Here is a 26,272-nt window from a genome sequence, read left to right as displayed (position 1 = left end):
TCCTCTCCAGGACCATCTCAGAAAAACAGTGGCGTAGCAGCTACTGGGGGATTCAGCAATCAGCAGAGTAGATTTTTTTTTTTTGAGTGGAATCAGCAGACTGTCTATTGGCAAGGCCTGCAGCTTCAAGCGGATGGCAAGGCCTGGTGGGCCAAAGAACTTACTGAGCCCATAAAAGAAAAGATTTTGCTAGTCTCATTTCCCGTGTCCTGATGGGCTGGCTGATCGGGCTTTCGACCATGGATTAAGGATCAAGGATGCAACCCATTGGTAGATTAAATTCAATTCAAATATCTTACACACGATGGGTGCAAGGTGAGATTTCAGTTTCTTGATTTGCAATCTCTAGACGCATGCATGATGAGATTTAGAATCAATGCAAAAAAAACGACACCCAACGTCCCATCCAAAGAAGAAAAAAAAAAGAAAAGATACCCTAAACCCGGCCAAGATCTTTTAACTCCACGTCACCTAAGATCGTTTATCACGTGCGCAGTCCTTATCCTGCAGTGAAAGTACGACTGATGTTGGATCCCTTGGAATCTTTCTCGCTGCATTTTTTTTTCAATAGGCAACTTGCAACGCCCAATTGCTTCGATGCAATATAGAGGGTGCAGACCTGCAGCTAGACGCAGACGGTTTTATACTGTCCATGTCAGCCTCGACCACGCTCCCCACGGTTTTATACTGTCCAAATTGCATGATTGTTTAAGAGCAACTATTATAATAGGATGTGAGCAGATCGACTAAATGCTAAGGTGGAGTAGAGAGTAGAGAAAAAGAGGAGAAGCGAGTTGTAAGCTTACACTCGGATTTGACACAAGAACTAAAAAAACTTTGTTAGATTGACATGTGAGCTATATATCAATGATGAAGATTTAACTATTGTACGACAATATGATTAGACTGAGAGATATACTGCAAAGATCTTTGCATTTGCAGCAAACGGCTGGCTATATTTTCTACAAACACGACACGAGATACAATAAATCCACTAACCACTGACGCCAAGCATGGATAATCTTGTTTATCCCTTCAGCTCGTGCCATCGTCCAATTGTCCAATCTTTTAGTAACAAAACAAACTACAAATTTCGCCTGTAAACTGCGAGACGAATTCACTAAGCCTAATTAATCTGTCATCAGCAAATATTTACTGTAGCACCACATTGTCAAATCACACAATTAGGCTCAAAAGATTCGTTTTGTAATTTACACGCGAACTATGCAATTAATTTTTTCTTTTATACATATTTAATACTCCATATATATGTTGAAAATTCAATCAGTCCCAACTTGCTCACAGGACGATGAGCAGGCAAGCAGTGGATTGGATCTGAAAGGATCCACTTTGCGTGTGCAGCCCATTGGCGCCATGGGAACTCTCTTAATTTCCTCTCATTTTGCCATTTCCTCTCGTTTTGCCATTCACACGGGGAATAAGGGGCTGTTTGCGAGGGCTCACCTCGGAGCCAGAGCTGGAACAAGCGGAGCTAAGCTTTCTAGCTTCACCGGCTCCACCGGAGCACCCAACAAAAAAGCTTTGGCTCTCCTAGTGTCCGGCGTGCAGGAGCACTCCACCCACTGTTTGGTGCGGCTCTGGTAGGAGCTGCCAGTGGAGCCGCACCAAAAGGGCTCTAATAAAGCTCTCTTTGGCAGGGCTCTAAAGGAAGCTCCAAAACTGGCTCTTGCCGGAGCTATGCTGAAGCTCTCCCAAAAATATAAGAGCATTATGGACATTTACTTTTTTAACCATTCATGAAAAATGTGGTGAAGCTGTTTTGCCAAATAATTTCCAAAATAATTTCAGTTCCACCAGAAAAGCCAAAGCCTTGCCAGCCAAACAGGCTCGGAGCTGGCTCGCACTCCCTCAAATCACTATGAGATTTGTGCGCAAGCTTTGATATTTTATTTTATTTTCTCATATACCGCACAACTACTTGTATATGCTTCCTGCCACGTACTGTGAGAGATTTATTGATAGTCCCTCTGCCCAACCGGTAAAAACCGGCTGATTTCGGCTGATTCAGTAGTGTTCTGTGAGAAAATAAACCGGAATAAGCCGAAAGCAAAAAAATCCAAATAGAGATGGTGTATATGTTGATTATTATTGTTGTTGTTGCTCTATTTTTTTTATAGATTTGATTAAAATTACACTGGTGGAGAATGGGCCTTTTGTCACGGTTAGCCTTTAGTTCCGATTTTCGAACCGGGATCGACAGTTCGGGACAAAAGGTCCTAGCCTTTAGCCCCGAGCAGTGGCGGAGCTTCACAAGGGCCAAGGGGGCCCATGGCCCCCTGGCTTTGCAAATTTGCACCATATGAACAGTAATATTAACACTATTCATCACTGTAGCATAAGGGTGGCCCCCCTCATTCTTCCGATTTCTTCAATCAAGCTCCGCCAGTGGCCCCGAGTCCAATAACCGGGACCAAAGGTATGTGCAAAGCAAAAATATTCTGTGTGACCTAGGATTCAAACCTAAGATGTCTCACATCACGTGTAGTTTTTTTATCACCTCACATACACAGCACATGTGACTTTAAATGAGATGACTTTTTTTTAAACTAACCCGTGAAATACCCTTTTAGTTCTAGTTGGAGCCATTAACCAGGGCTAATAATTAAAGGCCCTTTTGGTCTGGGTTGGAGCTACTAACCGAGACTAAATGCTCTTTTGGTCTGGGTTGGATGTACCAACCGCGACTAAAAGGTCATTCTTTAGTTCCGGTTGGAGCCACCAATCCGGACTAAAGGGTGACTTTTAGTTCGGATTGGCGGCTCCAACCGGGACTAAAGCTCTCAGTTGTCCCCTAGCTATTATTGGAACCGGGACTAAAGTCTTCATTGGTCCCGGGTCTAATGGTCGCTGGGATTTATGTGTAGAATCAAAGACTATTTCTGTAGCAGTGAAGGACAAATCTAATCTGATATGTAAATAAAAACGGAGGGAGTGATGTTTAGCTTCACTGCATGCAACGGCAACCGCGCACAGCTGTCCTCTATGTACTTTTCACGAGTCTCGAAGCTCCCTCACACTAATCTCTACCACTCAAAAGAGATTAAGGATGACGTTACCTCTCCAATTTTAGTTAAGCCTCCAACGGTCACGATTTGTCTGTGTGAATCTCACCTGCGATCCCTGCCCTCCTCCGATCCGATCTCACCCGCCCGCTAATCTCGCCCCCCCCCCACACACAGGGAGACATATCCTATGCAATCATCTATTTGGTGCAAGCGTGCAATCAAGCCATCTACACCATCTAATCTCGATCCAACGCTCTCCTCTAATTTTGCAATTAAACCCTTCCACTCAACTCTTTAGGTGCCAAACCGGTGCGTGCTGGGCGCCCAGCCCCGGTCGCGTCGCTTCGCCTGTGCCTGCATCGGGCACCGCCTCCTCCTCCGGCACAGCGCACCGGCCGCGCCGCTCCGCCTCCTCCGGCACCGTGCGCCAGTCCTGTCGCGTCGCTCCGCCTCCGCCACCTCCGGCGTCGCGCCCTGGCCCCGCGCCGCTCTACCTCCGCCACCGCAGCCTCCCACGCCACCTGACGAGGCCCACCCCGCTCCGCCTCCCAGCCGCGCCCCCACTCCGCCTCCCAGCAGCGCTCCAGCTCCGCCCCGCCCTCCTCTCGCCCCTCCGCGACGCCGAATCGAGCCCCTGCCGGCATCTGATCCGGCCACGGCCGGACCCTGCTCCGCCCTCCTCTCGCCCCTCCTGCTCCGCCTCCCAACCTTGCTCCCCGCCGCCGCGGCTGGCGAGGCAGCAGACGGCGGCGTGGACGGGCCCGTGCGCGGAGAGGTCCGCGAGCAGGACGGCCGGGTCGGTGACGTCGGAGAAGACGACCTGGGCCGGGGCCAGGTCCGCGACGACGTCCTCGGGGGAGTTGCGGCCGCGAATGCCGCTTCGGGCCCGCGCCACGGCGAGCACGCGGTGGCCCCGGCGGAGGAGCTCCCGGACCACGTAGCGGCTGATGTAGCCCGTGGCGCCCGTGACGAGCACCGTGGTCTCGGAGGGCGGCAGCGCGCGGAAGGGCTGCGCCGCCGGGGCCGGCGCGGGCGGCGCAGCCGCGGGGGAGGCGAGGAGCGGGCCCCGGCAGCGGCGCCGAGCGGCGGGGGTAGCGGCGCTGGGGAAGGAGAGGAAGCTGGGACTGGGTGTGGAGCGGGTGGATGCCGGCGTGGCGGTGGTGTTGGTGGGGAGCCGGGAGGAGAGGAGGAGGGCGGCCATGCCTGTGGCGGCGGAGGTGTTCGGCGAAATGAGGGAGCCCGGAGCGCGGGCGTGGACGGGGCGGCGGCCGATTGGGAGGGGAGCGTCGAGTGCGTGAGCTGGGCAACGTTTGTGGCGGTGGGGGGTTTAAGTGTAAAATAGCAGTGACCGTTGGATTGAGATCGGATGGTTCATATGCCACGATTGCATGATTGCATGGGTAGGCCGATTGCACAGGATATGGCTCCCCCACACAGACACACCCCCGCCGCGCCCACCGCACGCCGCCGCTGCTGCAGTCTGCGCCCGGTCCCTTCCTCCTCCGATCCAATCTCGCCGGCCCGCCGCGTCCCCCGCACGCCGCCGCAGTCCGCGCCCACTACGGGCGGACGCCGCACTCCCGCACGCAGCCGCCGCCGCCGCCGTCGAGTTCGTCCCCGCGGGCTCCGGGGACATCCGTCGTCGCCTCCCCCCGGGACCACGACATCACCGTCGCCTTCGCCGTCCACGCCGCCACTGCTCCGTCCCTGGCCACCGCGCACACTGCCGCCGCGACGTCCGCGCATCGTCACCCCCCGTCCCCGGCCGCCGTCCGCGACGCTGTGCCGTCCTCGCGCCGCCACTACGCCGCCGCGCCACCGGCGTCGCCGATCCGAGGCAAAGTGCCGGTGAGTTGTTCGGGGACTTGGACCTCTATCCTTCCTGATAGTGCTCGCACAATAGGTGTTTGATTAAATGCCCGTTCAAATACTAAATGGGTACCACCTTCTCTACTAGGCTGGCAGTGCTGAGGCATTCGTAATAATTGTACTAGCATGCATCTCTAAGCTTGTAACAAATCACTTTCTTCCTTATCGTATATCATCCACTATGAGATTGGATGATGCTTCTGCCTTCTATGTTTAGACGGCTCTTATGAAGTCTTGTCTAACCTAACATTCATAGTTGTTAAATGTTTAGCTGCTGGCAATTCGGTGAGATAGCTACTATCAATTTCGGGATATGATATAAATTTTTTTTTTCTTGTGCAGAGTTTTAGAGAGTAGTAGAAGAACTGAGCACTGACAGTAGGAGTCCTAGCAATACTGTCTCAATAGATGAACTAGACAAACCATCTGCAGTAGTTGTTGATGATGTTATTCGAAAAATGAGCGCACAGCTATATTTCACGCAATTGCTCCTCTAAATTATTTTGCTATATATGAAAAGTCACCTAATTTAAGGATATTTGCTTTCCCTGGTAGAGAAGCATTTGACAGGATGTTTGCTATTTCCTGTAGGTTATGATCGATATTGTCATCCTGTTGGGGCCTATAATGTGGCTGAAACATGAAATTAGTTATTTAAGTTAGAGTAAAGTCAAATGAAATTAGCTATAATTTCATGCAATTGTGGGGTTCTAAATATCAGTTTTGTTCCCAATCAGTTGTGATCATGCAATTATTCCAATCAGAAAATGTTTAGTTTCTACCTTCATAGCTTTGCCATACGGTGTCACAGACACCTATTTGAACCACTGATAATATCTTTAAACAAAATTACTAGGGACATGACCAAGCTTCTTCAATGTTATAACACTCTTGTGGAATGTCACAGGTAGATACTAAGTGACCCTGACTTGTGCGTGCAGGATAAGTTGCTGGATTAGACTAGCTGGGGCGCACCTGTTCCCAATCAGTAAGTACATCGTATTGCTGGCCACTAGCCTTACAGGTATGGTTGGTTACTGTGCTCTGGTCACCATTATTATTGCTATTTCATGATCATGGATGAGGTGCTTGGCGACGTGAGGCTCAGCGGGAGCAGGAGCAGGAGGGCCATGCTCTTGCTCGAGAGGGGACACCACTTGGTGCCGTGCTCAGGTGGAGGCTGACGCCAAGGAGAGCTGCAACAATGGGGTCGATGGGCAGGAGCAGGACAAGGTTAAAAAGACTGTCAATCGAGCAGGTTAGCTGGTATTCAGTTTCATATAGCCTTTAATTTGCTTGGTTTACTATTTCAGTCAATCAAATTTTTTCTTCCATATTGCTAGCACCTTCAATCTATTTTTCCTATAGACGATTTTCTCTATACAGTATTCCTACACTTAGAACAGTTCAGTTTTTATCTCTTGAGGTCATTGACAGAGATTTTGCATTCGCAAATACATCTTAAACGGGTACCAAAAGAGTCCAACAGCAATTAAGGTTTAGGATCCCTTGACAATAATGAGCATACTTCATCATGGCTCATCAAACTTTTGTTGAGTGGAGGTAATAAATGTCAGTATTCAAGGGTTTGAATTTTGCAGATGCCCATGAAGAGTTGTCGTTTTCAACTGTTAGACTGACACAATTTTTCAGCAATGCTCTAGATTAGTCTGCTCTCTGCATACACTTATTGTTCATGTAGATTCTGAGTTTTAATATTATATTTTCTGCATGTTTGTTTAGGCAGCTACAGATTAGTGACTTGATGGGTGGGACATCGATCTATTTAGGTAATTGAATAATGAGGGACATCGATCTGTGTAGGCAGAGATGGATTACTAAATTGATGGGTGGGGCAGATTAGCTTCAGTTTTCGTACATCTATTTTCAGTACTCTGATTTATTTGGTCGATTTGATCGATTGATTCAGTTGAGTAATGGGTTCACTACTGAATTGAGTTTTTACTTCTCTTGAATCTCTGTCCAGTCACTCTGAATTTGGTACTGCAACCAGTAGTGTTTATCCATGTTTATGTTTTCCTCCTTTTTGTCATTCCACCAGGCCATTGTCCATCATGCAGCTCAGTATGGGTGAATGGAGTTCACGGAACTGCGTGGCAGAGAAGGGCTCTGCACGGTAGAGAAGATCACTTTGTCTTGGGAGATTAGAGTGCTGCGGTAGACCAGTAGAGCCATGTGGAATTTGTATGGCACCAATCGGATATCTTATACTCAAAAGGTAGGGAATAGTGTTAAATTAAATGACCCGATTTTATTTTAGTGAATGTGAAACACTATTAGTTTAGTAGATGCCTAATGGTTGTCTCCTGTAAGGTTCGATTTATTTGGGCCTACAGTACGAGTGAATATATATGATATGCACTTTATGTTTCATGAATAAAATTAGATGTGTTACATGTATGCCTTGGGCTGCCATACATCAAAACTATAATCCAGTGCAAATACATTATCTATCTCTTGAATTTTTACCAGTAAAATTATAATACCATTTATCTATGATTTGTATTGCCCGTAGTAACGCACGGACATGAACCTAGTAGTAGTAAACTGTTTAAGATTCCAATCCGGAACCATTCAATCCAATCAATGGCCCCGACCGCTGCGCTGCACGAACGTTTCCTCCTCGAGACCACTGTTCAGCAAATACCGTAGGATTGCTACTGTTCTCAAATACATGAACGCATGCTCCCCCACTTACCGATCTTCAAGTCATCGCCACCGTCCAGATACCCGGCCGAGGTGTGCTTTCTGTTCCCAAACGAGAAACATGTGATCATTCATTCATTCATTCATTTGCTCTCCAAGTGTGTGAAGCATCGTCGGTCGTGTTACTGCCACTGCCACTGCCACTATAAAGTGGCAGGCAATCTCTGCTACTGAGCACGGCTCCGATCCACTTCACCGATCTGAGATCCACTCCTCTTCATCTTGCTGCGTGAGCGACCGAGCTCTCGCTCGCCGGAGGATCCATCGAGAGGGAGCGGCAATGGCGGCCATGCTGCTGCACGGCACCCTGGAGGCGACCATCTTCGAGGCCAAGTTCAACATCCCGGGCAGCAAGTTCCTGGACGCGCTCCTCCCGCGCGTCGAGGGCCTCCCCACGGGCCGCCCGCAGCTCTACGCCACGGTGGACCTCGCCGGGGCGCGCGTCGGCCGCACCCGCGTCGTCGTCGACGGCGACCCGGGGAACCCGCGCTGGGACGAGCCCTTCCACATCTACTGCGCCCACGTCACCGCCGACGTCATCTTCTCCGTCAAGGCGCGGCTGCCCGTCGACGCCGCGCTCGTCGGCCGCGCCTACGTGCCCGTGCAGGACCTCGCGGGACCCAAAGAGGGCCGGCTCGTCGACCGGTGGCTGGACATCCTCGGCGAGGGGCGGAGGCCGCTGCCCAACGGGCCCAAGCTCCACGTCCAGGTGCGGTTCACCGGCGCCGCCGCCGACCCCCGGTGGGGCTCCGGCGTCGGCGGCGGCGCGGTGCAGTTCCCCGGCGTGCCCCGGACCTTCTTCAAGCAGCGGCAGGGGTGCCGGGTCACCCTGTACCAGGACGCGCACGTCCCGGACGCGTTCCGGCCGCCGGCGATCGAGGTCGCCGGCGGCGTCCGCGCCTACGAGCCGCGCCGCCGGTGCTGGGAGGACCTCTACGACGCCATCAGCGGCGCGCGGCACCTCGTGTACGTCACCGGCTGGTCGGTGTCCCCCCACATCACGCTGGCGCGCGACGCCGGCCGGCCGCACCCCGGCGGCGGCGTCACCCTCGGCGAGCTCCTCAAGCGCAAGGCCGGCGAGGGCGTGCGCGTGCTCATGCTGGTGTGGGACGACCCCACCTCCGTTCTCAACCTCGGCGTCATCCCCGGCCAGATGGGCACCAACGACGCCGACACCTTCAGCTACTTCCGCGGCAGCCGCGTGCAGTGCGTGCCGTGCCCGCGCAGCCCCGACGACGCAGCCAGCTTCGCGCAGGGCCTCAAGACGCTCGCCTTCAGCCACCACCAGAAGTCTGTCGTCGTCGACGTCGCCGGCGACGGCGGGCGCCGCCGCGTCGCCTGCTTCGTCGGCGGGCTCGACCTCACCAACGGGCGCTACGACACGCCAGAGCACTCGCTGTTCCGGACGCTCAACACCGCGCACAGCGACGACTTCTACCAGGGGAACATCCCCGGCGCCGCCATCGGCTCCGGCGGGCCGCGGGAGCCCTGGCACGACATCCACTGCCGGATCGACGGCCCCGCCGCCTGGGACGTGCTCCACAACTTCGAGCAGCGGTGGAGGAAGCAGGGCGGCCGGGACGACCTCGTCCACAGCCTGCTGTCGCCGTGGAAGAAGAACGAGGACGTCCTCGTCGACCTCCGGGGCATGGAGGACGCCGTCGCGCCGCAGACATCTCCGGCGGCGCCCGCCGGCGACGAGGAGGCCTGGAATGTGCAGGTCTTCCGGTCCATCGACAGCAGCGCCTGCGCCGGGTTCCCCAAGACCCCGGCGGAGGCGGCGGCGTCGGGGCTCGTCAGCGGCAAGGACCACATCATCGAGCGGAGCATCCAGGACGCGTACATCCACGCCATCCGCCGCGCCAGGCGCTTCGTCTACATCGAGAACCAGTACTTTCTCGGGAGCTCCTTCGGGTGGAGGCTGCCCGACGGCGAGACGCCGGAGAACATCGGCGCGCTGCACCTGATCCCCCGGGAGCTCTCGCTCAAGGTCGTGAGCAAGATCGAGGCCGGCGAGCGCTTCGCCGTCTACGTCGTGCTCCCGATGTGGCCGGAGGGGGACCCCTCCGGCTGGACCGTGCAGGCCATCCTCCACTGGCAGAGGAAGACGATGGAGATGATGTACGCCGACATCGCCGCCGCGCTCAGGGCCAAGAGCATCGACGCCGACCCCAAGGATTACCTCTCCTTCTTCTGCCTGGGCAACAGGGAGGCCAAGCTGGAGGTCCCCCGCGAGTACGAGCCCAAAGGCCACCCGCCACGTGGCAGCGACTACGAGCGGGCCCAGAAGGCGCGGCGCGCCATGGTCTACGTCCACTCCAAGCTCATGATAGGTGGAGTACTACTATGCACAAGCAAATTCTAATCACTGAGTTGGGCTGGTAAAAAGTCGGCTGATTTTGGCTGATTCGATAATGCTATGTGTGACAGAGAATAAATCAAAAGTAGATGAGTCAAACTTTTTTAAAATTTGACCAAAATTACAGAAAACATGATCAAAATCTGTAACATTTAGTTTATTAGTATAACACAACATCTAATATTAATGCATGATCGACCTGCTTTTTTTTTCAGTGGACGATGAGTACATCATCATTGGATCGGCCAACATCAACCAGCGGTCGATGGACGGAGGGCGGGACACGGAGATCGCCATGGGGGCGTACCAGCCGCCCCACCTCAACGCCGGCGACGGCGAGGTCGCCCGAGGAAAGGTCCATGGCTTCCGGATGTCGCTGTGGTACGAGCACCTCGCCGAGCTCCGGGACGAGTTTAGGGACCCGGGGAGCCTGGAGTGCGTCCGGATGGTGAACAGGATGGCCAGCGAGCTCTGGCGGCGCTATGCCGGCGACGAGCTGGACGGCGACCTCCGCGGGCACCTGTTCAGCTACCCTGTCGACGTCGCGAGGGACGGCACGGTGAAGGCGCTCAAGGGGGCGGAGTCCTTCCCCGACACAGATGCTCCGGTGCTCGGCTCGCTATCTCTGGTGGTATCTGTTGGAAGCCCGCTCACAAATTATATCCTTACTGCGTAGGGCCAAAAATTTAGTATCTTGAAGCTGCAAGATGCTAGACCTTCAATAATTTAGCAGTGCCTTCTACAATGGGTGTGCACAAGTAGTCTATGGCTCTGTATTTTTTCTAAGCTACTAGTACTTCACTGTGTCTACGAAAATTTGAATAATAAGTTATTGTGTCACTAGAAGGATTTATTGATATATATTTCGGTTTTGTTTTAGTCTGTATTATTCCATCTCCACAAATAATAACCGAAATGTTTCGCTCAATATATTCATATTTCTTTACAATATTTGGATATATCATAACTAGCAAGGTGTCCCGTACAAACACGGCAGCTAGATTTATCACAGTTTTATCTTAATTTGACCACATCCATGCATTACTGAATATCATAACCCTTGATCCCCTTGTGTCCCATCAAAAAATCTGTCCGATTTCTCTATACATCTTGATATGGTAATGAAGATGTTCTTGACGGTGCACACGGCTAGACTTTGGATTGGGTCTAAGAAATCAAAAGTCCTATTGGATCATGTGCTCTGAACATACTCCTACTTGGACAGTATCCATTTTGACAAGCAACATGACAAGTCTGGTGCCCATTGGATTCTTGGTGGACTTTTGTGTCCCACACATCCTGGCAGATGCCCAGCAGGTCTCCGTCAGGTCCACACAGTACCCGGCGGAGCCCAGCACCCTCAGATCCTCTGCGGGCATTCTTACTAGGTTTTGGCAGCGATGACATTCCTTCTATTGTATTTGAGTGATGTTGTATATAGTTCCGTTGTTTGGTGTTCTGCATGTTTAAAATTGTATGCTCATAAAATGTTATTGAAATTAAATTGCTGCTCAAAAAAAACTCGGCCGGCGGGGGAATGACCGCCCCCGCGGTATTGTGTGATAGAGAAGACCGTCTCACACCGGCCAAGAAAATCCCCGAACCTCTGCCCCACCCTTACACAGCGGCACCGTAGCCCATGTGAGACGACCACAACCGGGGCCGGGCCTTAGACCTGTGCTTTGGCACTATGGGACAGACGAGGGGATTTTTTTAACCTCAGCCTGAAATTCGCTCCCACGGGGAGTCGAACCCAGGACCTGAGGAGTGCCGCTGGGTTCCTCTAACCAACTCAAGAGTGAATGGTGTGTCATGTTTACTTTAAATTTAGTCAAACTCGGTGCAATGCTTCTGTAGTTGACAACATGTGAACATTGTGATATGCCTGAAAGACTAAGCCTCACTGATAGAGTTCGGGGCATAGACGAGCACGGCCGGCCGGCGATGAGGAGGACCGGCGGCGTCCATGGCGAGTATGTTGCCGTCGGTCGGCTGGAGCTGCAGGGTTTCGTCGGTGCAGCTTCTCTCCCGGCCCCTGAGCCCATCGGCAAGTTATAGCACTCGTGGTTTGCACATCATTTTTTTTTCTTTTTGGAATGATGGATGCATGCAGGGAGCAGGGTCATAGAAGCAGACAGGATTAGGATGATAGCGTCGCTTGGACACGGTTCAGACCTGCCTCTTTGGTAGCCACACATCTTAAGTTCCTAACTAACCAACTAATATGGAAGGGGCTCCTCGACCTCCCACGGTCGGCGGCTACCAAAGGCGTGGAGCCTAGTGTAGGCCATCCTGGGCTCTAGCCCCCTTGCCTGAAGAATTTTTCAAGCAGCAGATGATTGCCAGCAGCTCGCTTGAGGAGAGACAAAAGAGTAATTGAAGATGATTTGACCCCCCCCCCCCCCCCCCCCCCCCAATTTCAGGCTTTCAGCTCATGCTCCACCACTGGCGTCTACCCAACCTCCGCCGTGCCGGTCGACCTTCCCTCCAGAATTGACAGACTCTGATAACCTTAATCCCCAATCTTAAATCTTAAATCCTAACATTATTCATGGTGGTGGAGAAGATTATAACAGGAGACTCGCCGTTTGTCCATTTAGCATGTGTTTGGCTTGGGGATTCATTAGGTCCATCCCTGTTTTCTAGGTTGGGACCAACCCATATAGTGTTTGATTACAGGAATGGGTCCAACCCAATTTTTTATTTGGTTAGAGGGATTTAAAGGGCGGTATGGATGTCAACTTCGTTAACATTAGCAACAATAACTCGTGGACCCTACCTATCATCCTCTTTTATTTTTTATTTCTTTTTACACCTCATCTTGTTTCTCTTGCCGAGCACGGGTACTCCACTGCCTCGCCTCGTACCGCTCCGCCACCTCGCCCTCGTGCTCCTCCACAGTCGTGCCGTTCCTCCACCGCCGCGCCACTGCTCTGCGGGCTGCGCTTTTCCTCCCCGCGCCGCTCCTCTTTCACGCTGCGCCGCTCCTGAGCTGTTGCTCCGCCGGCTGCGCTCATCCCGCTGCCACGCGCTGCTCCTCCATGCCTTTCCTTCCCCGTGCCACGATGAGCCGCTGCTCCGCCGGCTGTGCTCGCCCAGCCGCTGCTCGCTGCTCTTACACGGGCCCCACACGCCCACCACCGCCGCGCCAAGAGCCACCCCGCGTCCGCCCAGCGACCCGTTGATGTCGTAGAAGTGGGTCCGGATGGTCCCTTCATTTTGGAGGGACCAATCCAACCAGCAACTCATGGAAATATTTCCATGAGGTTGGACCTAACCCATATAAACTTCAAACTAAACACGGGTGCAGCTGGGCTGAACCCGTTCTGACCCAGTTGAACCGTCCAACCAAAACACACCCTTAAATACTTGCATACACGAGGGTACATTTATCTGAATGTAATAGGCGGAATACTAATGGTGTTTTGTTGCTGTTTATATGCACAAATCCGTGTACCAACAGTAGTCAGTATTTAGTAACACAGATTAGTTTATTCTATATACCCAACTATATTTTGCCCTTGAAAATATGTGCAATGGATAAAGATGACAAAGCCATCATGCAATTAACGCAACTTAATAACTTATCCTCGCAATTGAATCAAAATATCTTCAAGAAAGGTTGTGGCCACAGACCCATGGGCCACGGCGGCAAGCAGTTTATAAATGGCCCCCAGTTGCGACAACCACCCCAACAACAATCTTCCGTAGACTCCACACACGCTCGTACGAATATATTCAGACCAAGTCCATATACCCAACAACTGGCTGCCCGAGTCTGCCTGCTTTGAGGCCCAGCGTATAGTAGGTGGAACAGAAGTGTCTGGACAAAAAGCTCGTTAAGCTGGGGATCTGTGTTTGCAAAAAGAAAAAAAAAAGATATTGCAAGTCGCATTCTCGAATGTAGAAAATGGATTGTCGTACTACCATGCCTAGCTTGTGGTGTGGTTACATGTATAGCAAACTATTCCTTTTAAATTTATTTTAAAATGTTCAAATTCAAATCAATTTAAGTTTAAACCATTATTTGATCAACGAGTTCCGGATGACATGCACTTTGGGCTCATGAATTTGAGTTTATTTTGCTAGTAAGATATAAGATTTACATCCGTACGTTACCATGCCAACCAGGCATGCATCTGGCTCAAGCCCGGTCTTGCATCATCTTGAAGTAACCTACTAGCTCGTCAGAAAAGCCACAAGGACTTTATCTGATTTTTCTCGTCAGTATCGTCATTAGGCCTATAATTTGTTAGGCTTTATTGACTTCATCTTTTGGTAATGACTCTATATTTTTAAGTAATGACTCTATATTTTTAAGTAATGACTTCATCTTTTTGATCGGATAATAAGTAAGTAATGACTCTATTGTTAAGCTTTATTGACCACCTATTATTGGCTCAACGAGCCATGGTACGTGGACCTGTTTTTTGGTAATTCTACGGACTGTGGGCTTTAGTCAGATCAATAAAGCTCTCTTTTTTCAGGGTGAAAAAAAAGTAACTCTGTGTTGTGCGTGTTCTTTTTAGTCAGTGACATGTCTCCACTAAGACGTTTCTTCACATGTTTTGTGAACTAACTGTTTAATTTTCGTGCTTTCACATGCATGCTTACACCTACTCGCTTCAGTCAAAATTTCTAGCTATATATGCGCCTATGCCACGGGAGTGAGAGTTGGCACTACTAATCGTACAGGCTCCAACTGCTAGAAATACTCCCTTCCATTGACATCGTCTCTCCATAACATGAGGCTTCTCAAGGAGTGAAGGAAAGATCGAGCTCTCTCACAGATCATCTACTAGTGCAGCTGTGTCGTCGCCCTCGAGCACCTAGCTAGCTAGTGATTCCAGGTACAAATCGCTCACTATGAAATTCAGTTATGCAGCATCAACAAACTTACTTTTGTTCAGTGAGAGTAGTGCTCTCTTGTACGTTGTCCTAGAGGCAGCTCTTCGTAAGTTACTTTATTTAACAGGTTTATATATACAGTGTGATGCCGTGAATGTTTTCTAAGCATGATATGACTGTTTGAGGCTATTCAGTTTTTCCTCTATATAGTTATGAATTGACCCTTTTATTTGTGTAATTCACCAATCAACTACAGGATGGTTGGTTGATAGGAGCCTATGTCGCAACAAAACCCCGGCATGCCTCTCTTTTAACAATAATTATAACAGCTGCTGAACCTAGGAACTAAGCTAGCAAAGCCTCAAAGTTAAAAGGAAGCAAACACTGAAAGCGAAACAATCAAAGCCAAAGAAACTACGTTACAACAGTCTGACCGTAAAATCTCAAAAAAAAATTCTCAAACGCGAAAAAGAGTTGTGATCACAGTAGACCCACTAATTAGTTATTGTACTAATATATAGTAAGCTCACTAATAGTGTGTAATTGTGTTTGATCCCCTAAGGCATCAACGGCGATATCTGTACTAACATATGGTTTCGTTGCTATGTTGATCCAGACTACACCATAATAGCAGTGCCCTGGGAGTTGCAGAAATGGAGGACATTCGCTCTCTGATCACATACTTGATCATCAATTGGAACCAGGATACCTACATCCTGTTTCGCATCCGGTTCATGATCGGACTCCTCTTGGCCTTGTACATCATTATGTGCGCTTGTGGAGTCGCTCCCTTCTCTCCGAAATCCGACAAGTCATCTACCTTGAATCTCGTTGATGCTCTGTCTGACTCAATACTTGTGTACATTCTGGGGGCCATGCAGGCCACATCTTCCAAGAATCAGGCATTCCCAGTTTTGGCCCTTGCACTGGTCAGTTACCGTTCTACCCTCAACAGCCTCACTAGGTATGGTACATATGCTGAGTTGAGAAACATGCTGAAGCTTTCAGCTGTGGCGTACATGAATGTCACACACGGCTTGTGGGGTGCCCCATTCTGGATTTTTTTGGAGTTCCCTGGTCCTTAAGAGCCTCAACAGAATCTTGGCACGCCATCGAGTTTCCGAATCCTTGTGGCATGGCCAGAGTTCAGAACTTCTTCAGGAGTACATGGATGCTGTCACACCTGAAAGGTGCAACCCTGAAACAATGGAAGGGTACACTTACTTGGTCTATGGAGAGGCAAAGAGAAACAAAAAGGCAGGCCATAGCTTGTACAACCTGAGGTCACTGATAACCTTGGACAAGGTTTGGCGACATGGTCACCCACTACTGCGCTGCATCAACAAGCAGGGGAACAACATGAAGGACATGTGCCTGGCCGTCGCATTGTCTCGGCTTCGCAGATGTAGACTGGAAGGAGCAACACTACATGCAGGATCGTCGGTTTCGACAACCCGGAAGCTCATATACTCACAGATCCTCACTAATGCCGCTGAGGGGGTCCCCGCTGATAATGCTGAGAAGGTCCTGGTCAAGAATGCTGAGAAGGCGTTTGAAACGCTGGGAATGGAGCTTTCCTTCCTCAATGATTGCCTCCACACTAGTTTCCCCATGGTCTTTTGTGAAGGGTCGCTTCTCTCACTCACCTTCACTCTCCTACAGTCAGTCATCAGGTACAGCACGGCTTTGTGGCTTATCATAGATGTTGATCATCGATTGGAGAGAAAAAATACGGTACATGAACCATATCTCGATTATAGTTTTACTGCAATGGCCATAGCTTGTGTCATGGGCGTCGATATATTTGAAGTCATAATGTACATCCTATCAGACTGGACAACCTTGCTGTGTATATGCAAGTATGTGAATGGCAGTACAATATTTAGACACTTCATCTTTTCATGGGGAAGAAATATCTTCAACAGTCACCGAAACCCATGTCTTCGAACTCGTACAGGCCAATACATCTATGTGCAGTCATTGAGCTACATTCCTTGGAAGTGGAAACTGCTGCACACACTCAGTATGGGAGTGGTTGCAAGTAAGGGTGATGGCACGAAGCTCAGCGACGCCATCAAGCTTCCGGAGACGGTGAAGGCAAGAGTTTTCGAGGCACTATGCAGTCTCAGTTCCAGAAGCTTCGAGGGCCATCATCTGCCAGCAGCAGACCTCATGCCGCTGTGTGCAACTGAGCAGCAGGCAAATCATCAGCATTATTGGCATGAATGCCTTCAGCTACCAACATGCTCTCAAGTCGTTCTTGTATGGCACATTGCAACCAGCTTCTGTGAGATGAAGCTCGCCCAAGACTGGGGAATGGACTTAAAAAACAAACAAGAGCTCCTTATAGTAGATGAGAAGTCTCTTGATGGTGACCTCAAAACTAACTATGAAGTAGCAAACAGTTTGTCTCGGTACTGCGCATACCTTCTTGTCGCCAGGCCGGATCTGCTGCCTGACACCATTCTGGTGCCCAAGGTGATCTTACAAAAGGCTGTTTCACAAGCTCATAGAATGCTCAGAGACTGCAATTCTGTGCACAGCATGTACAAGCTCCTTGCTGTAGCGCAGGATGAACCCTCCGTACAAGACAGGCAGGATAGAAAACTGAGCATAGATGTAGTGCAGCGAGGTGCAGTACTGGGCAGGAAGCTGATCGAGGACGAACACCGTTGGGAGTTTTTGGCCAAGGTATTGTCTTTTTTTTAGATAATGGAAATAGTACCCGGCTTTGACCTCGAGAGACTACAGCCAAAACAAAGTTTGCAGCCCGAAGGACTGCAATCACTCACACATGACTAAGCAAGAATTTTACAGCCAGCCAACAGTTTGCTGAAAACACTTATTAAGAGCAAATCCTATTACTAAATTTCCAACCATGGTTGGCAAAGATCTGCATGACCAGAACCTCCATGGTTTGACACGCCTCCTGTAGCTCCTCCTTGTTTTCATCACACCTTTGTAGCAGAGCCCATAGCCTGAGCCAGTGTGTGCCCCGGTAAAGTACCTGCATATAAGTTTTAGATGGTGACTGTTAAACACTATGTCATTTCTACTAAGCCAGATAGCCCAACATAAAGGTATTGTCACACCCGGTTTATGAAGGCAAACCGAATGCATCTCATATGTGCGCCAGGATCAGTTTACACACATATGATTGACCATAAAGTGAATATCACAACTAGTGCAAGCGTAAAGAGAGTATTAAAGACTTTATTACAAAACCGAATATCTTAAGCAAATAAATAAACGTCTATAGAGTAACAGCGGAATCTTCTTCAGCACAGGCAAATGACTGGGAGACATACGCCTAGAAATCCTCGAAGTCTTCTGGAAACTCCGGACAGTTGTTATTATGGTCTGAGCAGCAAGTATGCAAGGGTGAGTACACTTATGGTTGGTACTCAACAAGTGGTAGGGAAACGACTATAATACATGCAAGGCTAATTCAAGGAATAGCTGACACGGTTTACTGCACTCAGCACTTTTAGTTGGTCAAATTTTATTAGCAAGCATTAACTAGATATAAGTATATACCATTAAACCCATAAGATAAGCATATATGAAGATAAGCAACATAACCATAAGTAAAAGCATCGATTTAGATCAACTTCAAGTTCAATTATCATGTGAGGGTCCAAGCCGCTCTTGACCGTGAGCACGGCTAACCGGTTAGTTTTACACTCTGCAGAGGTTGTACACTTTCACCATAATTCGCGTAAAAGCTCCGAAGAACTTTAAACCCAACCATGCAAGTGCGGGCCAAGCACCGTATCACACTTCCTTAGGTATGACTGCATAGGGACGCTACGAGGCCTTTACAAAGATTCCCTAACCTATGACAATCCGCTAAGGTTTACAGTCAAAGTGGTCACAACACTATCCTAATGAGGTGGTACCTTGCCAAAGGACCATTAAACAATACCAATTGCCCCAATAGGACCGAGCTATACCCCATCGATGCCTCCCCTCTTGCCCTTTCGGTAAGACTGTCACAAGCTAGAGTCTCTAATTAATCAGCCAATGCCAGAGCCATATAGTATTGTGGCTGTACGGTTTTCTTGGGTGGTTCTCCATGTTCCAATTAACACATATGATCTTGATTAACAATATTAAACCATCATGAACATGAAGTAAACAAGTATAGCATTTGTAGTATTATCCACCCATATCCAAGGTAAAGCGACTAGCATAGCTACCCAACATGAAAATAAACCCAAGTTGATCAAGGAATAAGGTAAACAATACTAGGCATATCCTTAACTCGGTTCCCATCATATTATAGATGCATGCATGAACATAAAAGTAAATGTGATAGATTTGGTTGTTTCATGGGTCAAAAACATGATCAAGGGTCCACTTGCCTTCCTCAAACTGCTGCTGGTCCGGTCCTCCGAAGTCTTGATCTTGCTGCTGGTCCTCGAACTGCGGATTGTCTATCGCACCAAACACGCACATGCAAGCAAACAAGTACAAACAATAAGAAATAGTACACCAAACAACATAAACAGTACAAAAAGAGGTTACTAAACTATACTACTCGTTGCAACGATCGCGTGAGCCCAAGAATCATCAAAAACGGATCTAAAATGAGAAAGTTATGGCTAAAACAAGTTCTAAGTGCTAAAACATAATTAAACCTTATACTCAGGGGCTAGATCATAAAAACAGGGGCTGTTTTGTAAATATTTTTCACTGCAGAGGACGGCGGGTTCTAATATGGAAAAACAGAGGGGCTTATGTGCAAAAGACCACGGTTGACCGGTTTCTAACTTAGTTGACTTGGATCCGATCTAATCTGGGCCGTTCGATTTAGATCCGACGGTTAGGGTTCTTTGGGGGCGGGCTGGCGGCGGTGTGAGCGGCCGGCGGCAAGGTAGGCGGCGGCGCGCGGCAGCGGGACGGCCGGAGTAGACCAAAACGGCCATCTGGGCTTGGGTTAGGCTCGGATTTGGGTCGGGGAGCATGTTCGCAAAGTCGTGAACTCGATTAGGGGATCTGGACAACGAGACAACGGCCGGAGCAGTGCTAGCGGCGGCGCATGGCGGAGCGAAAGCTCCGGCGAGCTAATGTGCCGGCAAGAAGGCGAGATAGGAAAAGAGACGGGGTCGGCGAGGTTCCTCTCACCACAGCGAAGCTCCGGAGCAGCGATGTCGTCGAGGAAGCAGAGCAGAACGGCGGCACGGCGGCGAGCTCCGAACTCAACGAAGGCGGCGGCTTTGGGAGCTAGGGTTAGCGAGGGCTAAGGCGGCGGCTGCGGGTTTGGCAGGTTCAAGGGGGGTCTCGGGTTCCTTTTATAGGGGCGACCTGGCGCCTGGGCGTGCGGGCCCAAGGGGGGGCGCGGCGGCGCGCGCGGCCGGGTCGGACTCGAGCTTGAGTCCGGCTCGGTCGGGGGAGGGAGATGGTCCCGACGGGCGGGGCCCGCCTGGCGGTGAGGCAGAGAGGAGAGGGGGGCACTGGGCCGGATTGGGCCAGGGGCGGGGAAACGGGCTGGCGGGGAGGAAAAGAATGGGGCGCCGGTTGGGCCGGAACAAAAGAGAACGGGCCGCGGAGAAGGAAAAAGAAAAGGGAGAGGGATGGGCTGGGCTGGAAAGGGTTTAGGAGAAAGGGAAGAGTTTTCCATTTTCAGAAAAGGATTCAAGCACTTTCAATTCAAATTCAAACTCAAAGATTCGAATTTAAATTGAACAGCAAGCAAAATAAGATGCAAAGGCAGCATGAAATGCAACAAAACCTATTTTCCTTATATTTCTTTTTATGGCTAAATATTTTATTTTAAGCTTGCGATAAATGCTCTAAATTCAATATAAAATAAATAAAACCTTATCGAACCTACAGAAAACCTAATTAAATTTATTTAGGTTCCTAATTTGAAAATACGGGTGTAACAGGTATGGGTCAACCTGCTTGCGCACATCGCCCCAGCTCCAACGCAAAAGCACACGCCAAGTACTTGGAGTTTGGAGGCGAGTTCGTGACCCTCGTCTGGGCGCTCTTCTGCCACTGTGGCATCGAGAGGAGCCAACTATGGCAGGAGAATGCCAACACATCGAGGAACAGCTCTCCTGGATCATCATCTCAGCAGAGCAATGGTTGTTTGGCTCCTACCACCCAGGTTCATCAGCAGACTGTGGTCGTCTCTGCTCCACTGGCCGCTCAGCCTGATGGCCATGCCAGTGACCTTGAGAGTGGTGGAGACACTGAAGAAGTCCTGGAGACCAGTCCTACTCCTCAGGGCACATCCTGACGCTTTAACCCCTTGCTCCCTTTATACATCACGGCTTTAAGTTGCAATTTGAATTTGCATCCCCAGACATTGCACCATTTCTAGTTCTGGATTGTGGCTTGTGTGGTTATGATTTGATCGATGTTGTATGCATGTTTAGTGATCTAAAATGTTATGGTGATTTAGTTTGCATGGATTATTGTCGTGCCACGCTTTTTGTTTGTTTCGGGAAAACTACCTGAGAGATTTCTCTACACGTGGGAGAAAATAAATTGCGGGCGTGCCAATGTAATAAATACACAAAATAAATAAATAAAACAAAGTAGGGAACACATATTTCATTCACTTTTTCCAATAATACAAATACGTACACGCTTCTGATGTATATGTACGTTCCATAGCCTGGCGTGGGGCAGATCGAACATGGGCGACGTGGTCTTCTAGGTACAGGGCCTCGGAAGGTTTCTAGTTAATTACATCCGCAAGTTGGGTCATAGGACACGTCCGTTTAAGCTGCAATGGTCCTCTTCATCGATCTTCAATTTGTGTGCTCCATATGATGATTACGGATGAATACAGACATCGGCATTATCATGACCTTATTGGTTCATGGACCGAGGGTAACGCAAACAGTCGTCGATGTCATCCGCCCGTGCCGTTCAGCCTTGTCAGTCACGAACAACAGGTGGTGTTGTAGTGGAGTTGTTGATGTAGTGCATGGCGATGCTCAGTTTGATCAATTGGATGTCGCAGTCACATAATCGAGTCGGGGCGTTGAGTAGCCATCATTGAGGTGCTGACAGGCGTAGACCCAACCGGAGTGTGACCCACGATGCAAACGCGAGGTCTTGGCGGTTGTGGCCTAGTCGAGGATAGAACAACCACCCAGTCAAGGATAGAACACATCGGCATCACTCTTGTGAGAACCGCCCAATTTGATACTATTTCAAACGAACCGCCGGTCATTATCATCCAGATGAGAGTTAACACGTGCTTGCCGGAGAGCGTGCCACGTGTTATCCCACATCTAGAGACACAAATAACCGACATGTCATTCATCCAAAATAATATCAAATCCGGTAGTCCCGGTACGTGCTCCAACATACGCCCAGAATCAGCATATGCACATACCGTTTACAATCGAATACATCGCCAATAATCCACAAAGAGCAGTTTTACAAAAACAGAGTTCGAAACTTAATATTACAAGTTCAATATAGGTGGGTTTCAAACTCCACTTACAAGCCTTGGGCTCACGAGAGTCAGATTAAACAGAAACGTAAAGTTTATTGAATTTACATGCTCTTCCGAAGTTCGATTACGATAAATACTTACTAAAGTAATGATGCCTTGCTCAAGTACATCAATACAGCCACCACGACCTACTCTTCCCCCGCTTTGGATCAGCGGGGTAGAAATGGCCAAACACCACTTCTGGCTCACCTGCAACTAGGTTTAGAAAGCACCCTGAGTACAAAAGGTACTCCGCAAGACTTACGCGATTAAATAAACAAGGATCATACAATGGCGCAAGTAAAAGCTTTAAGGTTAAGTAATTATTGCATTAGCATTAGCTCTCTATACTTTCACCTATCAGAATTGATTAATGTTGCCCAAACCCCTAAACAATTTTAGTACATTAAGAGTATACAAAATAATGAGTCACAAGGGGTGCCATGAACCATTTCCAACATAACCGAAACTTTCTACGAAGAGTTCAACGAACAAAGAGCTTGCTCATAACCGAGAGCGCGGCAATTCGAATTGATTATAACCTTGCAAGGGCGTACTACTTTACCCACACGATGTGAGGACCATGCGACTCACCCAACCGGCCAAAGTTGAATAAGGGGGTACTCGCGTCAACCGTTCCCAACATGGCTCGATCATTGAAATCTTCACACCTAGCTTACGCGTAGAGACTTAGTTTCCACCGGGGACATCTCTAAACTTTCCTACTCGCAGGTCCACCCGGGGACACCTCTAAGCCTCTCCGCATAGCCCTTGGCCACATATCTAGGACTGTACATCAATGATCAAGTCAAGGAAGGTAATTGGCTTATCCGTACCATTATATTGGATATGTGGTAGCACGAAAAGGTGCTCAAAGCCGACATCATCCACGAACGGTCCTTAAACGATCCAAACGGACCTGCCTATGTGACTCCATTCACTAGGCCCTACCATTCCGCTCGAATCTCGATACTACCAAACTCTTAACAAACCGACCGAACCAGTGCGATCAAGGGTAAACGGTAAATGTGATCCTCCAAACTGTTCCTGTCTAGAGAGCAATAGGAGTACTCTAAGCAGGGCTAAGCATCTAGTCAAGTTAAGTAATTAACTAACTAACTAGTGCCAAGAACACAGATAACAAATCAAGGAAAGGTAATGCATGGAAGCAGGTACAAGAGTGCAATACATACATACTATATATAACCCAACATTACCCGGTGAGATAACTAACTAACTCAGATTAAATAGGAGCAAGGAATCATGCTTAGCTGCTTGCCTGGGTTAACTTCAGACTCGACCACGAACGGGATTCCGGGTTCAGGCTCCACGGACTCGGCGGGTTCCACGGGTTCGACCTCCGGTGGTTCGGTCACTAAAATGCATGAATGCGATGCAAGAATTAAGAAATGAACTTAACAACAAGCATAAATTATGGAAATAAATGAGCATGCAGAGAACAATGCAAAGAACTCATGAAAATTGGTTTTGCAGCAAAAGCATTTCCCTATAAATAACCATAAATAGATCAATTTTCAGCTAATCTAAGCAAGATTATCTTAGATAGTAGGCATGAAAACAAAGCTAACAAAACTGGTTTTGCCATTTTATCACTTTCCAGCAAATGGTTCTATAATAAACCATTTTCAGACAAAGTATAAGAAAACAAACTAAAACTTTGATACACAGCAAGGAAACATATGAACAAGTAGTACCACTTGAAACTACAAATCACAAGGAGTCTAACAAAATTTAGTTTGACATTTTTCGAGCAGTATACAAATAACCAAACATTAAACTCACTTTTGCAAGATAAAACTATAGATAAATCTATAGCAAGGTAATATGCAAAATAATATTTTTCCTAAGTAGATCTCAGCTAGAGGAATCCAACAAAACAAGTTTCATAATTTTTGGAGCTATACATAAATTTCTACAAATTTACAAGATTGCAGGAATATAAAACCTAAGAAACCCTAACAAAATCGCTAGGCACACCCGGATCAGGCCAGCCCAGAGACCGACAGGCCGGTCCCACTAGCCAGCGGCCCACCCAGCCGGGTCAAGGCAGGGCACGCGCCCTGACCCGCGTGTGGGCGCGGCCACAGCGTGCGCGCAGCGCGAGGCGGCGCGGCGAGGCGAAGCCGAAGCGGGGCAGGGGAGGTGCGCACGGGGATGCGGAGATGGCGGTGAGCCTCACCGGCGGTGACGCAGGCGAGGAGCGGCGATGAGGGGGCGGTGCGACGGACAGGGGCGGCGATGGGCGGAGGAGAGCGGCGGCGGCCCTGCAGGGAGGCGGTTGAGGCAGTGTGAGCGCCAGAATCGGAGGAGGAGGGCAAGAAGGAGCTCCCCGAGCGACGGATTGAGCCACGGCTCACCGGAGCAGGAGAATCGCGGCGGCGAGCGGCGGCGGCAATGGATGAGGGGAAGGCAAGGGTTAGGGTTTGAGGGGAACGGGGGTCGGGGCGGGGTCTTGAGGCGATGAGAGGAGGGACGGTTGGGCACGGCGCACGAGGATTGCCGGCACGTGGCCCGAGGATGGCCGCCGGAGACGACGCATGCGTGCTGCAGCGCAAAACAGAGAGGAGGAGGAGAGTGAGAGGCTGACGGGTGGGCCCGGCGGGGAAAATTTTATTTCTCTTTTTTTTCTGGGCTGTGACAACTGTCCCCCCTTAAGAAAATCTCGTCCCGAGATTTAGGTAGACAAGAAGGGAAGGATAAAACTCGGACTAGGTTGTGGCCATATTCACCTAGACAAGATAAACATCTACGAGATGATGCACAAAGGCAGGGATGATGTGATGTGTGACATTCCTAGGGTTTTCTTGATGGTGACTGTGTACACATATATAACATCTAGAACTATGAACTTCATCAAGAAGGTGGGGTGGGTTAGGGAGAAAACTCACTCATCGGAAAAGAATTCCGGGTATTCTTGACGTAACTGATCCTCACGCTCCCACGTGGCTTCATCTTCGGTATGATCGCTCCATTGAACCTTTACAAATTTTACCATACTATGCTTCACTTTTCTTTCATCACGATCAAGAATGGTAATTGGGTGTTCCTCGTAGGTAAGGCCCGGTTGAAGATCAAGTGACTCAAGGTCGACGGCGTCAGCTGGAACACGATGGCATTTCTTCAACTGAGAGACGTGAAAAACATTATGCACGGCGGAGAGTGATTGAGGGAGTTCCAACTGATAGGCCACTGCTCCAACTTTGTTGGTGATTCGAAAAGGTCCGACATAACGTGGCGCTAACTTTCCTCTGACTTGAAAACGGCGAGTTCCCTTAAATGGGGAAACCTTGAGATAGACATAATCACCAATCTTGAGATGTAGTTCTCGGCGACGGCGATCAGCATAACTCTTTTGACGAGATTGAGCAATGCAAAGATTCTCACGGATAATTCTGACTTGATCCTTAGCATCTTTCACCAAATCTGGACCAAAGAAAGGCCTTTCTCCCGATTCGGACCAATTGATCGAAGTTCTACACCGTCTTCCATAGAGAGCTTCAAATGGGGACATTTTGATACTTGCTTGATAACTATTGTTGTAAGAAAACTCTGCGAATGGCAAGCAAGTAACCCATTTCTTCTCATATATAAGAGCACAAGCTCGTAACATATCTTCTAGAATTTGATTGACCCTCTCGGCTTGACCGTCGGTCTGAGGATGATAAGCAGTACTATAGGTGAGTTCAGTCCCCATGGCTTCATGAAGATTTCTCCAAAAGTGAGCAACAAACTAAGGACCACGATCAGAGACAATTTTCTTAGGAACACCATGAAGACATACAATCCGAGTGAGATACAACTCCGCATATTGCTTAATTTGATAAGTGGTCTTAACTGGAAGGAAATGAGCCGACTTTGTCAATCGATCTACAATTACCCAGATAGAATCATATCCTTGAGAAGACCTGGGTAACCCGGTGATAAAGTCCATTCCAATTTCTTCCCACTTCCATGATGGGATAG

General features: G+C 49.3%; 3 protein-coding genes across 3 annotated transcripts; all 3 read left to right on the top strand.

Moving 5' to 3' along the window:
* The first annotated feature begins 4,446 nt into the window (after window positions 1-4,446).
* On the top strand, window positions 4,447-7,316 carry LOC120645851 (serine/arginine repetitive matrix protein 1-like). The gene is made up of 4 exons (XM_039922578.1): window positions 4,447-4,874; window positions 5,837-5,883; window positions 5,981-6,153; window positions 6,958-7,316. Exons 1-4 carry the CDS (start codon window positions 4,447-4,449, stop codon window positions 6,988-6,990), a joined length of 681 nt encoding a protein of 226 aa, XP_039778512.1. The 3' UTR covers window positions 6,991-7,316.
* Window positions 7,317-7,740: 424 nt separating this feature from the next.
* Window positions 7,741-10,909, top strand: LOC120644967 (phospholipase D alpha 2-like). Its single transcript, XM_039921707.1, has 2 exons — window positions 7,741-9,955; window positions 10,197-10,909. The coding sequence occupies exons 1-2, from the start codon at window positions 7,903-7,905 to the stop codon at window positions 10,655-10,657; spliced, it is 2,514 nt and encodes an 837-aa protein (XP_039777641.1). The 5' UTR covers window positions 7,741-7,902; the 3' UTR covers window positions 10,658-10,909.
* Window positions 10,910-15,996: 5,087 nt separating this feature from the next.
* LOC120645850 lies at window positions 15,997-21,076 on the top strand. Its single transcript, XM_039922577.1, has 2 exons — window positions 15,997-17,461; window positions 20,721-21,076. The coding sequence occupies exons 1-2, from the start codon at window positions 15,997-15,999 to the stop codon at window positions 21,074-21,076; spliced, it is 1,821 nt and encodes a 606-aa protein (XP_039778511.1).
* The last annotated feature ends 5,196 nt before the right edge of the window (window positions 21,077-26,272 follow it).

Source organism: Panicum virgatum, chromosome 8K (assembly GCF_016808335.1).
Source record: "Panicum virgatum strain AP13 chromosome 8K, P.virgatum_v5, whole genome shotgun sequence".
Taxonomy (NCBI): Eukaryota; Viridiplantae; Streptophyta; class Magnoliopsida; order Poales; family Poaceae; genus Panicum; species Panicum virgatum.
Note: the sequence above shows the minus strand (reverse complement) of the source record. Positions and strands in the feature narration are given on the sequence as shown.